The 16,015-nt window shown below is 41.6% G+C and overlaps 1 protein-coding gene across 1 annotated transcript in view; it reads left to right on the top strand.

Moving 5' to 3' along the window:
* LAPTM4B (lysosomal protein transmembrane 4 beta) overlaps nucleotides 1–16,015 on the top strand; it is a 126,608-nt gene that overhangs the window by 69,397 nt on the left and 41,196 nt on the right. Inside the window, exons 5-6 of the mRNA XM_073330500.1 lie at nucleotides 9,815–9,913; nucleotides 14,684–14,779. Of these exons, the coding sequence (XP_073186601.1) occupies nucleotides 9,815–9,913; nucleotides 14,684–14,779 (195 nt within the window). The remainder of the gene's footprint in view (nucleotides 1–9,814; nucleotides 9,914–14,683; nucleotides 14,780–16,015) is intronic.

Raw genomic sequence — 16,015 nt, 5'->3', positions numbered from 1 at the left:
CACCTCTTTCCTTGCTTCTGTCTGAACATGCAGGATTGTTAAATCTGCTTGCGTTGGGCATAGATCTGCCAGCCTTATGCACATTGAATTGGACCTTACTATATAATTGCTCCAAATAATTTCCATGGAATGAGGCACCATTCGACATAGGAGGTGACAGAAGTGGGTCCTTTGTTAACATCACCATGTATTTGAAACATGTGACATTGTTTCCACATGTACTTTGCAATTTTCTGATGTCAACCTGCACTGAATGTTGCTTTTTAGCAGTTTGGGTACCTTTGGAAACCTGTTGTCATTCATGTGTACTTGCACACAAATATATCCTTTAAAATGTTCCATAAATTGCAAGAACATCACAGCACAAAGAATTATGTAAAATAAGCAGTTAGTCTAACCACAAATCTAATGATTTTAAATGTTCTATGGTGGTGGTCAGCCCTAAACTGATGGTTCTAACCTACATTAGACACCCTGATCATTAGAACTGTAATTATTTTAATAGAGACTATTTTAATTGATATTAAATTTGTACTTGTATTGACTTTTAAAACAAACCGCACCCTATTTCTTGTAATAGTAATTATTTAAAGTAGTTTGACTTAAAGCATACTCCTTTTCTTTATCCTCACTAAAGCTTTGATACATGTACTTTCTAAAACCTTAAAAGATTAAGAGTTTAATTTTATCATCTCATACAGTATACGTAATAAATTAAGCCACAGGCATGGAAACATGCTATTCTGAAAACAACATATGTAAGCTTGGTTTTTACTAATGTATAGAAATGGTAAAGCTCATCAGCTAATTTAATGGTACATTTCAAATCAAGTGTGTAAAATAGTTTCACTGTGTATCTGAATGGTGTTGCTTTGTGACACTTCAGTTAAGGCTGTCAGCTTTTATTATAAATCTTTACAGGAAAGTCCTAGGGTATGTCTACACTACGAAATTAGGTTGAATTTATAGAAGTCGGTTTTTTAGAAATCTGTTTTATATATTCGAGTGTGTGTGTCCCCACAGAAAATGCTCTAAGTGCATTAACTCAGCAGAGTGCTTCCACGGTACTGAGGCTAGAGTTGACTTCCGGAGCGTTGCACTGTGGGTAGCTATCCCACAGTTCCTGCAGTCTCCGCTGCCCACTGGAATTCTGGGTTGAGATCCCAATGCCTGATGGGGCTAAAACATTGTCGCGGGTGGTTCTGGGTACATATCGTCAGGCCCCCGTTCCCTCCCTCTCTCCATGAAAGCAAGGGCAGACAATCGTTTCGCGCCTTTTTTTTCCCCTGAGTTACCTGTGCAGACGCCATACCACGGCAAGCATGGAGCCCGCTCAGCTCACTGTCACCGTATGTCTCCTGGGTGCTGGCAGACGCGGTACTGCATTGCTACACAGTAGCAGCAACCCATTGCCTTGTGGCAGCAGACAGTGCAATAGGACTGATAGCTGTCATCGTCATGTCCGAGGTGTTCCTGGCCACGTCGGCCAGGAGCGCCTGGGCAGACATGGGTGCAGGGACTAAATTTGGAGTGACTTGATCAAGTCATTCTCTTTAGTCCTGCAGTCAGTCCTATTGAACCATCTTACGGTGAGCAGGCAGGCGATATGGATTGCTAGCAGTCCTATTGCATCATCTTCTGCAGGGCAGGCAAGAGATGAGGATGGCTACGGTCGTATTGTACCATATTCTGCCGAGCAGCCCTGAGATGTGGATGGCATGCAGTCCTGCACCGTCTGCTGCCAGCCAAAGATAGATGGAGTGGATCAAAACAAGAAATAGACCAGACTTGTTTTGTACTCATTTGCTTCCCCCCCTGCCCCTGTCTAGGGGACTCATTCCTCTAGGTCACACTGCAGTCACTCACAGAGAAGGTGCAGCGAGGTAAATCTAGCCATGTATCAATCAGAGGCCAGACCAACCTTGTTCCAATAAGAACAATTACTTAGGTGCACCATTTCTTATTGGAACCCTCCGTGAAGTCCTGCCTGAAATACTCTTTGATGTAAAGCCACCCCCTTTGTTGATTTTAATTCCCTGTAAGCCATGTTGTCAGTCGCCCCTCCCTCCGTCAGAGCAACGGCAGACAATCGTTCCGTGCCTTTTTTCTGTGCAGACTCCATACCAAGGCAAGCATGGAGGCCGCTCAGCTCACTTTGGCAGTTAGGAGCACATTAAACACCACACGCATTATCCAGCAGTATATGCAGCACAGAACCGGGCAGAGCGATACCGGGCGAGGAGGCGACGTCAGCGCGGTCGCGTGAGTGACCAGGACATGGACACAGATTTCTCTGAAAGCATGGGCCCTGCCAATGCATGCATCATGGTGCTAATGGGGCAGGTTCATGCTGTGGAATGCCGATTCTGGGCTCAGGAAACAAGCACAGACTGGTGGGACCGCATAGTGTTGCAGGTCTGGGACGATTCTCAGTTGCTGCGAAACTTTAGCATGCGTAAGGGCACTTCAATGGAACTTTGTGACTTGCTTTCCCCTGCCCTGAAGCGCATGAATACCAAGATGAGAGCAGCCCTCACAGTTGAGAAGCGAGTGGCGATAGCCCTGTGGAAGCTTGCAACGCCAGACAGCTACCGGTCAGTTGGGAGTCAATTTGGAGTGGGCAAACCTAGTGTGGGGGCTGCTGTGATGCAAGTAGCCCACGCAATCAAAGATCTGCTGATATGAAGGGTAGTGACCCTGGGAAATATGCAGGTCATAGTGGATGGCTTTGCTGCAATGGGATTCCCTAACTGTGGTGGGGCCATAGACAGAACCCATATCCCTATCTTGGCACCAGAGCACCAAGCCGGCGAGTACATAAACCGCAAGGGGTACTTTTTCAATAGTGCTGCAAGCTCTGGTGGATCACAAGAGACGTTTCGCCAATATCAACGTGGGATGGCCGGGAAAGATACATGACGCTCGCATCTTCAGGAACTCTGGTCTGTTTCAAAAGCTGCAGGAAGGGACTTTATTCCCAGACCAGAAAATAACTGTTGGGGATGTTGAAATGCCTATAGTTACCCTTGGGGACCCAGCCTACCCCTTAATGCCATGGCTCATGAAGCCGTACACAGGCAGCCTTGACAGTAGTCAGGAGCTGTTCAACTACAGGCTGAGCAAGTGCAGAATGGTGGTAGAATGTGCATTTGGATGTTTAAAGGCGCGCTGGCGCAGTTTACTGACTCGCTTAGACCTCAGCAAAACCAATATTCCCACTGTTATTACTGCTTGCTGTGCGCTCCACAATATCTGTGAGAGTAAGTGGGAGACGTTTATGGCGGGGTGGGAGGTTGAGGCAAATCGCCTGGCTGCTGGTTACGCACAGCCAGACACCAGGGCGGTTAGAAGAGCACAGGAGGGCGCGGTACGCATCAGAGAAGCTTTGAAAACCAGTTTCATGACTGGCCAGGCTACGGTGTGAAAGTTCTCTTTGTTTCTCCTTGATGAAACCCCCCCGCCCCTTGGTTCACTCTACTTCACTGTAAGCTAAGCACCCTCCCCTCCTCCCTTCGATCACCGCTTGCAGAGGCAATAAAGTCATTGTTGCTTCACACTCATGCGTTCTTTATTCATTCATCACACAAATAGGGGAGATGGCTACCAAGGTAGCCCAGGAGGGGTGGTGGAGGAGGGAGGGAAAATGCCACACAGCACTTAAAGTTTACAACTTTAAAATTTATTGAATGCCAGCCTTCTTTTTTTTTGGGCAATCCTCTGTGGCGGAGTGGCTGGTTGGCCGGTGGCTCCCCCACCGCGTTCTTGGGCGTCTGGGTGTGGAGGCTATGGAACTTGGGGAGGAGGGCGGTTGGTTACACAGGGGCTGTAGTGGCAGTCTGTGCTCCAGCTGCCTTTGCTGCAGCTCAACCATACACTGGAACATACTGGTTTGATCCTCCAGCAGCCTCAGCATTGAATCCTGCCTCCTCTCGTCATGCTGCCGCCACATTTGAGCTTCAGCCCTCTCTTCAGCCTGCCACCTCTCCTCCCGGTCATTTTGTGCTTTCCTGCACTCTGACATTATTTGCCTCCACGCATTCGTCTGTGCTCTGTCAGTGTGGGAGGACAGCATGAGCTCAGAGAACATTTCATCACGAGTGCGTTTTTTTTTCTTTCTAATCTTCACTAGCCTCTGGGAAGGAGAAGATCCTGTGATCATTGAAACACATGCAGCTGGTGGAGAAAAAAAGAGCGACAGCGGTATTTAAAAAGACACATTGTATAAAACAGTGGCTGCACTCTTTTTTTCAGGGTAAACCTTGCTGTTAACATTACATACATAGCACATGTGCTTTCTTTACAAGCTCGCGTTTTGCCTCCCCCTCCCCGCCCCCCCCCTCCAGCGTGGCTACCCCCTCAACCCTTCCCCCTCCCCATGGCTCACAGCGGGGAACATTTCTGTTCAGCCACAGGCAAACAGCCCAGCAGGAATGGGCTCCTCTGAGTGTCCCCTGAAGAAAAGCACCCTATTTCAACCAGGTGACCATGAATGATATCTCACTCTCCTGAGGATAACACAGAGAGATAAAGAACGGATGTTGTTTGAACGCCAGCAAACATACACTGCAATGTTGCTTTGTACAATGATTCCTGAGTACATGTTACTGGCCTGGAGTGGTAAAGTGTCCTGCCATGAAGGACGCAATAAGGCTGCCCTCCCCAGAAACCTTTTGCAAAGGCTTTGGGAGTACATCCAGGAGAGCCGTGAATGCCAGGGCAAATTAATCCTTTCACATGCTTGCTTTTAAACCATGTATAGTATTTTAAAAGGTACACTCACCGGAGATCCCTTCTCTGCCTGCCGGGTCCAGGAGGCAGCCTTGGGTGGGTTCGGGGGGTACTGGCTCCAGGTCCAGGGTGAAAAACAGTTCCTGGCTGTCGGGAAAACCGGTTTCTCCGCTTGCTTGCTGTGAGCTATCTACAACTTCATCATCATCATCTTCTTCGTCCCCAAAACCTGCTTCTGTGTTGCCTCCATCTCCATTGAAGGAGTCAAACAACACGGCTGGGGTAGTGGTGGCTGAACCCCCTAAAATGGCATGCAGCTCATCATAGAAGTGGCATGTTTGGGGCTCTGACCCAGAGCGGCCGTTCGCCTCTCTGGTTTTCTGGTAGGCTTGCCTCAGTTCCTTAAGCTTCGGGTCCCTGTTATGGCCTCTGTGCTTCATGCCCTGGGAGATTTTGACAAGGTTTTGGCATTTCTGGAACGGAGTTCTGATAGCACGGATTCCTCTCCCCATACAGCGATCAGATCCCGTACCTCCCGTTCAGTCCATGCTGGAGCTCTTTTGCGATTCTGGGACTCCATCATGGTCACCTCTGCTGATGAGCTCTGCATGGTCACCTGCAGCTTGCCACGCTGGCCAAACAGGAAATGAGATTCAGTTCGAGGTTCTTTTCCTGTCTACCTGGCCAGCGCATCTGAGTTGAGTGCTGTCCAGAGCGGTCACAATGGAGCACTCTGGGATAGCTCCCGGAGGCCAATACCGTCAAATTGTGTCCACAGTACCCCAAATTCGACCCGGCAAGGCCGATTTAAGCGCTAATCCACTTTGTCAGGGGTGGAGTAAGGAAATCGATTTTAAGAGCCCTTTAAGTCGAAATGAAGGGCTTCATCGTGTGGACGGGTGCAGGTTTACATCGATTTAACGCTGCTAAATTCGACCTAAAGTCCTAGTGTAGACCAGGGCCTATAGGGTATAATAGGGATGAAAATAGATAGAATTTACTCTTAAAAACCTTTAAATCAAATAGAAAATAGATTTTTTTTTTAGTCATCCTATAGAATTCTAAAGTAGGGATGTAATTATCTATTGAATTCATTGCACGACTTTAAAAAAAACCCTATAAAACACCTGGGTTTTTTTCTGTTAAATTCTAATGGATTTTTATACTTCAAGGTTTATAGCTGTTCAAGAAGAATTGACTCCATATTTAAACATGGAGTTCTTGAGTTATAAAATTGGGGGCAAATATAAAAGTTTGGCTGTGTAAGGGATTTGAGGGAGATGGAAGGGAGGTTGTTGCAATTGTAGTTTATAAAATAAATTTTAAGTCATTAGTTCTTAAAATACGCTGATCACCTAACTTCCTCATCCTTAAAGGGAGTACTGCTTACACATGCCAAAGCTGAGTTTATTATTATAACTATTATTTATACAGAACTATCAATGCCCACAGTGCTATATAAATAAAACATTCATTATGCTTTTAACATGCAAACACTTCTCGCAGGCCACGTTTTAATTAATGCACAAATAGAATATCTAGCTGCGAACTCACTTGTGAACTAATTTTTGCCACAGACCAGTCAAACCTTCTATAACAGTTGACATTTTCCCCCACCGGAGTTCTACCCCTATCAATTGTGCACCCACCAAGCTCTTATTCTGAAACTTGTCTCCCAGGCCTTTTCTGTACTGGGTTTTCAATTACTGGTGTAGCTGCACCACTAGAAAGCCCTAGTGTGGATATGTATTGCATATGTATGGCTTACCTTGCCAGTGCAAATCGCACTGTGGTGGTAAGGAACTGGTAATGGTAAAATCCCAGTGTGGACAACAGGAAAGGTAACATTAGTCAAAGTGATAGGCTGAATTTCTTTTGAGTCTCATTGTGTTTCTGCTTTCTGTCTCATTACTGTGCATAAAAATATGGCCCTCTGGTCTTATTTCACATATTAATTCAGTCTTAAGGCATGTTATACAGGTGATAGTTAATCAGTGACCTCATTCTAGCTGAGAATAATGCTGTTCAACATACAAATATCTCTCTCCCCATACCTGCCTTCTGTACATGGAGACCTTGATGCTATCTGTAGTCTTGTTGCAACACAATATTTTTCTCCCAGGTTGACCTGTTGATCTTGTGTTATCGGTCAGCCTTCAAATAACCTTTTCGTCATAGGGAGCATGTGGGACTACCAAGTGGGGGCATTGCTTGAGCTTTCACACTAATCGGGAGGTGTTGAAAAAGAGCTGACTACACAGTACTGCTGCCATAGAGCTCAAATTTACCTGAATGAGGCGTAGTAGCCCACATGGAAGGAGACCTACAGAAGTCCATCCTGAGGCTTTATAGTCAAAACAGAAGGGAAAAATGTCATCTGAGAAGAAATTATCCTGACTCATTCTGTGGCATTCACATTAGATTCAACTCTTCAAAAAATCATCTATTTTATACATATTGATGCTTATTGTAGCTTGTTCTGTTATTTCCATAGAATCTGAAATTTCTATTGACTGAAACTTGTAGACAAGCTTGGACCTGATGAGTAGCACCTGCTGCTGTTGAACTTGGCTAGCTAATGGTTCATGGCTCTAGCAGATGTTCCTGCTCTTTAAACAAGTAGGAACTTTATTGGTAGTTTCCTTTTTCCCACCTCCCCACCCTCTCTTTCCTTCAGAGGAACAAATTCCAGCCCAGCTGAATTCTGGAAATATGCCATTTGGGTTTGAACAAAATATGGACTTGACACGTATCCAATTTCATAACTGTGACAGAGGTTCTCTGATATCGGAGAGTCTAACATGACAGAAGTGTCCTCGGTCTGAGTCTTCATTCCAGTTACAAATTGATTCTACTTTTTGTTTTGTTTTTAGTACAAGTTCAGTAGTGAAGAAATTATATTCAGGAAATTTTATTATAACTGTTTATAAGTCTGTCTTCAGCAGCCAATAAGGGTTAGACTATCTAACAAAGTACAAGACCCCACAGTTGTAGTCTTGAAGTACATACCATGGCATGAAATCTTTTAAGTTTCTGCATTATTTTATTTATTTATTTATTTATTTTTGGGTAAGGTTTCTTTGTTTTTCATCAGGTTTCTTATCAACACACTTCTAGCTCCTTTTGGGTCTCTGAGTAACTACAGGTTTCAGAGTAACAGCCGTGTTAGTCTGTGTTCGCAAAAAGAAAAGGAGTACTTGTGGCATCTTAGAGACTAACCAATTTATTTGAGCATAAGCTTTCGGAGCTCACGAAAGCTTATGCTCAAATAAATTGGTTAGTCTCTAAGATGCCACAAGTACTCCTTTTCTTTTTGAGTAACTACAGTAGAATCTCAGAGTTACGAACACCTCGGGAATGGAGGTTGTTCCTAACTCTGAAATGTTAGTAACTCTGAACAAAACATTATGGCTGTTCTTTCAAAAGTTTACAACTGAACAGTAACTGAATACAGCTTTGAAACTTTACTATGCAGAAGCAAAATGCCAGTTTTAACCAATTTACCGATAATTTAAATGAAATAATCACAAAGTTTTCTTACCTTGTCAAATCTTTTTTTAAACTTTCCCTTTATTTTTTAGTCATTTATGCTTAATACAGTGCTGTACTCTAGACTTTTTTTGTCCCTGCTGCCTGATTGTGTACTCCCAGTTCCAAATTAGGTGTGTGGTTGATCAGTCAGTTTGTAACTGGTGTTCATAACTCTGAGGTTCTACTGTACTTTCATTGTGTTTGCGATAAGGATATTGTGTGAAATAGCATATTGTTAAGTAAATTCTTCTGCAGGCAATGAATCAGTTAATTTTAGATTTAGCTAGACTTCTGCAAGAAGCAGGAAATTTTATAATGAAAATAGTGATCAAAACATTAGTTAAGAAATTCTATGAAAGAATAAAAACACATCTCTCAAGGAGTTGAAAATATATTTCTGTAGCACTTATTTCCAATCTGTTGTACCATCTGATGATCTTAAGCATTACAAACATTTCATGGACATTCTAAATAAAGGTTTCAGAGTAACAGCCGTGTTAGTCTGTATTCGCAAAAAGAAAAGGAGTACTTGTGGCACCTTAGAGACTAACCAATTTATTTATTTGCGCATGAAAGCTCATGCTCAAATAAATTGGTTAGTCTCTAAGGTGCCACAAGTACTCCTTTTCTTTATTCTAAATAAAGAAACTTCTCACAAACAGCTGACAAAAAAAGAGAAATTCCTCAGACACGGGGCTAAATTCTGGTCTAAGTAACAACAAGGAGTTACGCTGGTGTAAATCCAGATTAATTGACAGAACAGTTTGGTTCATTTAATGCCTCGGGGAAGAACAGGGCTAATTAAAATGTAAATAGAAGAGTATTCAAAACTGTTGTGTACAAGAAGAGGTTTACATTGAAGTCCTCTGAGTGAAGTTCTTTTGTAAAGAACGATTTCATTTATAAGTAGAGACTTACTCCAACTGCAGTTGCAAATTGCACATTGCAATGCTTCAGAATAATTTGATGCTTTCCAGTTTTTTTATTTTAAAACAATGCAGCAGATAATAAAAATACTCTAACTTCTTTTGTCCACGATCTTAAAGTGCCTTTCAAATGTAAGATTTTATTCATTAACAGCAGTTTTCCTATGAAGTAGGAAGTGTGTTGTTATCTGATTGTATGGATGAGGAAACTGAGGTATAGTGAATAGGTGCTATCAGTGTGAGATTTATTCTTTGCAAACCTTGCTCTGACTTTGACAGTCTGCCATCACTGGCATTCTCTAAACTTCCCAAAGTTCTGTCCATTCTCCTTTGGGTTAGTTATAAGGCCAAAAAAACAAAGAAACCCCAAACCTAAAACAGCCCTCCAGTTTTCTCTTCACTAAGATGTGCATGTTACATTGAATTGTCCTGTCTTCTGAGGTATGAAGACATCACTATAGTTATAATTCTTATTGTGTCCAGATGTGCCAGAAACTAAAATACTGGTCCAAAGAAGAGCTATCAGATTTAACTGGCTTCTCATAAGCTGTTAATTAAAGAGCCTGGGGAATGGCTCCCTAATCTTTCAAGAGATTTATAATGTTTTATTTATGCTTTTGTTTCTGCAGCCTGCTAACTTTCCCTACAAGGAAGAGATTATGGCAGTAAATCCGACTTGTCTAATTGTGATTATTCTACTCTTTATAAGCATCATTCTGGCTTTCAAGGTGAGCACGTGTATAAAGTTCATCTTCTATATATGGAATGTCTTTGGAATAGCCCTCCCCTTTCTCTGCAGAACAACAGTATTTTGTTGACTTAACAAGGCTGAATGACCAGTGGGACATACAACTAGCATGGATTTGACAGCAACCCAACAACCCCAAAGCAATAGTCTTTTTGGCTTTCAGTTTTCACCAGAACTGTACGACTTCAGATGCTTAATCTCTCCAAACAGAGAACCAGCTTTAGGGCAAATCGACACTTGAAGCGCTGCATTGGCACAGGCTCACTGATGTGGCTATGCCATTGTAGCACGTAAGTGAATATGCTCCTATGCCAATGGGAGAGCTGTTCCTGTCGGTGTAGTTAATCCACCTCCCCAAGAAGCTCTCTTGTCGACATAGCGCTGTGTACGTGGGGTGGGTCAGGTCGGTATAACGTCGCTTGGGATGTGGATTTTTCGCATCCCTGAGCAATGTAGTTATACAACTATAAGTCTGTAGTGCAGACCAGGCTTTAGACATCACAAAATGTAGGAGTTTCCCATCTAGCCAAGGGAAAGCATCCAGCACCATAGGTGTATTTATTAGAGCTGTGCTAATATCTGACTTTTTTTTTTCCCCCTGTTTGCTGGCAGTTCTGAAAAATTGGGAGAAAAAATGGATTTAGAGTCAAATTAAACATACCATTCAACATGAAATGAAACATTTTGTTTCGATTCTGAGCTTTTTAAAAACCTCTAAATGAAGTTGAAAGAAATTTGGAAACAAAAGTTTCACATCTAAAGCTGACATTTCAAAAATGCCACAGTGAAACTTTTGATTTTTTTTTTTTTTTGGTGGAGGGTGGGAGCAGTTTAATTGAAACCGTTCACCAAAGAAAGTTTCAGCCGAAAGTTTCACCTGGCTCTAGTATTTATACATTAATGATTAAACATTAGTTTTGACATTTGAGTGTGCTACAGCAACAAAATACCACTGTATCCTGCATGAAGACCCAAGCCCAGATTCTCGCCTGCATTTGGGTTGCTCTGCACATTACTATTATTTAAAGCTGGCACACTCATCCAAGTATGGAGGGAATCTCTCATGGCATAGAATCATGGCTTCTAAAACACACTCTTCCCTTCAGCTGGCTTAGAGTGTGTGGCCATGGCTTCCTGGCAATCTCCAGCTGCCATGATGAACCCTATGGGAAAATCATTCAGACTGCTTTAACTTCCACTGGGGGGGCTGGCTTGGTGTACTACTGAGCCAGGTGAGCACAAAGGTAGCAGAAAACCACCTTTGCAGCCCCTCTTCCTACGATGCACTGAGTGCTCTTCAGCTGCCTGGGCTCTAGTTTTCTTTTTTTGCAAATGAGGCAACAGAAAAGATATTCTGCAAAATGTGCAAAAATTAGAATAAGCTGATCTCAGCACGAGGGAGTATTCCTGTAAGTTACATGTATACATCCCTGTGCCCTGATATGAAACTGTTCTCTATATCTTTGTACCCTAGGAGAACTCTAGGGAGGGTGACGAGAGAGCAAATGTGAAAAATCAGGACGGGGGAGAGGGGTAATAGGAGCCAATATAAGAAAAAGACCCAAAAATTGGGACTGTCCCTATAAAATCAGGACATCTGGTCACCCTAACTCTGGGGGCAGGGGTTTGACAGGACTTGCAGGAAGAGGTTTAATGAGATTTCTAATTGCTGAGTTCGCTAGCCCACAGGCATTTCTGGGTGTACTGCGAGGCGTGCAGAGCCTCTCTAAAGCATGGGAAGTTACTTTCATTAAAGATAAATTCACATTTTAATTATGTAGGCAATTTTGGGCCAACAGATCAAGCCCTTTTTCATGTCAAATGCGACTGAAATCTTGTAAAACCCAACCACTGGATCATATTAATCCTTGGCAGTCAGCACAGCTTTGCTTTGTGGCTTTGTGGTTATGGAGTGTTTGGCCACCCTTACTGTCTGAAAATGTGTATTTGTATTGTGCTCACAAAATAGATGTAAGTGCAGATTGTATTTGCATAGGCCCATGTGAAATGGCCCTTTCAGGGTACATCTTCACAGTGACTGGCTGCCCATTGCAGCGAATCTCAGAGCCCGGTTGACAAACTCAGATTTGTGGGACTCACACTACACCACTGAAAATAGCTGTGTAGACATTTGGGCTTGGGCTCTGAAGCCTAGGGAACAGTATGGGCTTCAGAGCCTGAGCTCCAGCCTGAACCCCAATTACCACACAACTGTCTCTAGCACCATAGCTCAAACCCAGGTCAGTCAACCCAGGCTCTGAGACTTTCTGCCCTGGGCTGTGTATAGGTACCCATTGAGTCTGTTGTATTTCTTCCTATGGCACTGAAACAGCTAAGAAACAGGAATTGCTAATCTTTTATGCTGCCTAGTACCATGGTATTACTGTGATCTGTGTTGCTTAGCAAATAGAAATTAATGTGGGGGTTTATTAAAGTTTATAAGGATGGAATTTAATGAATTTTAGTGTTCTTGAAATGGAGATCATCAGGCAATGTGCAAGTTTCCACATTCAGGATAAAGGTGCGTGGGAAGAACTATCTTGCCATACCCATGTGACTTGACTCTTGCGCCTCTTGTGAGGAAAGGTTACCATTCCTACTGAATGGGTGTGCATGCATGTGTGCAGTTTGGTTTGTGATGTGTATAAATACCAGTAAGGATGGGCTAAATTGAGATCATTGAATTCCTTTGACATGGGTCTCCAGAGATGAGACTAATGTTTTGATTCACTATGCTGTCCAGTGACACTTCCTAAAGCTCTGTTTGAAAGCTCAGTCCAGGTTTTTTTTTCAGGGGGCAAGGGGGGGAAGAATTAGTAAATAGGTCAGTGACTCCGTATGATGATGTCAGCATAAATATTAAATGAGTTCTTAAGAACAAATCTAAAGGAAAGTTGCTGGACTTTCAGTGTACTTTGGGCAAAATGAATTTCCATTACTAATGCTGAGCTGGCCAAGAATGTGTGTCCCCAAATCTCTGGGCCAGTAAAATGCGCCAGCTGTTTATATTCTCAAATGAGTGTGGGTTAACATTCCAGTAGCCAATTGCTTGCTGTATGCTAGCTGGTGACCCCTTTAATTACGGCACTCCCATCAGCCTGAGAAACAGCTCCTGCTTTAAACAAGTAAAAATTAGCAGAGCTGACTTAAGTGATTAACACCCTACAGAATAGTATCAAACATATACTGTAATTTTAAGCACATTTTTATTCACCAAGTCAAAACCAGCTTTGCTTAAAACTCCAAAAAACTTTGTCATCTGTGAAAAAGTAGAGTATTGTTTGACATTATGGAATCAAGAGAGGATATCTGTGAATTTGGATTTTGACAGCAGGAATTAAAAAATAGAGTTCCAAATGAATAGCCTGTACAGACAACACTTTTTTATAAACAAGAATAAGTGTTTAGAGGTCTATAAAATCACTTTTCCCCATACCATTTATGATCAGAGAATTATTTACCCTTTCCCACAATACAAAAAGTATGGGTCATGCAATGAAACTAATAGACAGCAGATTTGATACAAACAAAAGGGAGTACTTTTTCACACAAAGTACAGTTAACCTGTGGAACTCATTGTGATGGGATGTTGTGATGGCCAAAAGTATAACACCATTTTAAAAAAAACAAACAAACGAACAACCTAGATAAGTTCATGGAGGACCGGTCTATCAATGGCTATTAGCCAAGATGGTCAGGGATGCAAACCCATGCTCGGGGCAGCCCTAATCCTCTGACTGCCAGTGGGTGGGAGTGGAAGGTGGTGGATTACCCCAAGTTTGCCCTGTTCTCCACACACTCCCAGTAGCTCTGGTACTGGCCATTGTTGGAGACCATATACTGGGTTAGATGGATTATTGCTCTGAACCAGTATGTCAGCTCTTAAGTTTTTATAGCTTTACAAAACTCCTATTCTGTGTTCTGTATAGACTCTTATACAGCACTCATCACCATAGTATCTGAATTCTGAAACCATAAAACCTACAGTTAAACCATGCACAGCTACTGAAGTACTTAGTATTTAATCATCGGAAAGATCAAATTCCTCAGTATATACTTTGATATCTCTAGAGCATCTTTTGTTTTGCTTTATTTAAATAACAGGAGGCTGCTGCTTTACAAGGCAGTGATCATATTCTCGTCTTCATAAACTCCAAGGGCAAAAGCAGGAAGCTTATTAGATCAGGATACAATTATTAGTGAGTTAATATTAGGCTTTTATTATACTGAAAAATATATAAATATATGTAAGAATAATTTGAAACCGCATAGAAACTGTTAATCTGTTAAATGAAGTATATTGTTTAATCTGTAATATTATAACAACTTAATATTTTCAGTAATAAAGGTTAACTAATTTGGGCCAGATTCTGAATAAGAACTCTTCCAATATAATTTTAAATGCATCGTGGAAAAAAAATTAGAGTTCTTGTGAAATGACCACTTACAACCCCACAAGAGATGTAAAGAGTGTGTGGAAGAGGGACACAATAAAGACAGAAGTAGTTAAAATAATTTTAAAGCAAAAGTAACATTTTATTGATTTTTTTTAACATATGATTTTAACTTTTTTTGTGGTCTTTTCTTTCCTTTCCTTTTTCTCATGTAAAGTTTAGCAATTATGTATATCCTGTGTTCTGACTGGCTAAAAATGGTCCTCAGCCGATCAGAGTTCAGGGATTTTCATTAAAAATATATATATATAATTTCCTATTTTCTTTATGTAATAACAAGCACATTCTCTTTGCAGGGTTATCTGATTAGCTGCGTATGGAACTGTTACCGGTACATTAATAGTAGAAACAACTCTGATGTGCTGGTGTACATTGCAACCAATGACACTGCGGTAAGCATGTCTCTTAACGTTTTGTTTTACCATTCGTCAGTGTTACTGACAGCTTCTTAACCTTTAACGCAAAATTCTCAATTATCGTCTGTGTCCACTAAACACATATTATCAACGTCCTTGTATCCAATTTCCAACTCATGGTGAAGCAGATCAGTCTGTTGAGAAGAGTGTTTGATACATAGCTCCTAGTGATCTGTGTGTGTATCTACACCACTGCAATATGCTATAGTTGTGATTTGGTGCTCAGCAACTGAGAATTAGGTATAACATTTGTATGACTTGGCTGTTGTTTTTGAATTGTAAGAACACTGAGTAAAATGAAGACTATGTTGAAATAAATTAGCAGACAAGTCTGGACTATAAAGGACAGGAAGTTGTCAGTTCTTTCTGCAATAATTTAGTGTTACATTTATAAGATATGAAGCACTCCGTGTGCTGTTTGTTCATTCAGTTGTGTTTACAATGTGCAAAAAAAAATGGGTAACTTGACACTGCTGAATCCGCATAGTATGACATTTTTGTGGTGATACTGCAAACCTGGAACCCAATTCTGCTTTGTTACACCCAAGCTATCCCACTGAGGTCAATAGGTCAAAGTAATCTCTGATGTAACTCCACAGACTTTTAAATGAAGTGGGATTGCAATTTAATCCTTGGAATTACACCAGGATGAGTTTGGCCTGTTGGCCTTGCATGGGTGGAAGGGAGGGCAAATCCAGCTAATGAAATTTCAATATTGCCAACCTCAAATATTCAAAGATCATAATACAGGCTCCCAAAACTGAGTGGTTTAAATATAGTGAGACTTAAAAATAAAATGAAATAAAGTTGGGGCTGAGGGGTTGTCTTTTGGTTTCAGAACCTTTAGGATGAACTTGAGTTATATTTTTCAAGCTTTCCTGTGCAGCCATGAGGACTTGAACCTTACTATTTATCTAAAACGGAAGCTGAGATTCTCACATAATTCATTGTCTTCAAGAGCTAGGACTTAAAAAAACAAAAACAAAAAAAACCCCACCTCAATATTGCAAGACCCAGATAAAATCATGAGTTGACAACACTGAATTTTGAACATTCAGTTCTGGGTTTATTGAAAGCTAAATGAAAGTGGGAGGAATGCATTTGGAACCTACATTGAGTAAAACAAGAAGCTCTGCATGGGAAAAAAATTGATAGCTGTTATGAAGTCCTTAGGTAGTTGTAACTCAGCTTAAAATGCTGCAAAATGTATAA

The sequence above is a fragment of the Lepidochelys kempii genome, chromosome 2 (genome assembly GCF_965140265.1).
Source record: "Lepidochelys kempii isolate rLepKem1 chromosome 2, rLepKem1.hap2, whole genome shotgun sequence".
Lineage (NCBI taxonomy): Eukaryota > Metazoa > Chordata > Testudines > Cheloniidae > Lepidochelys > Lepidochelys kempii.
Note: the sequence above shows the minus strand (reverse complement) of the source record. Positions and strands in the feature narration are given on the sequence as shown.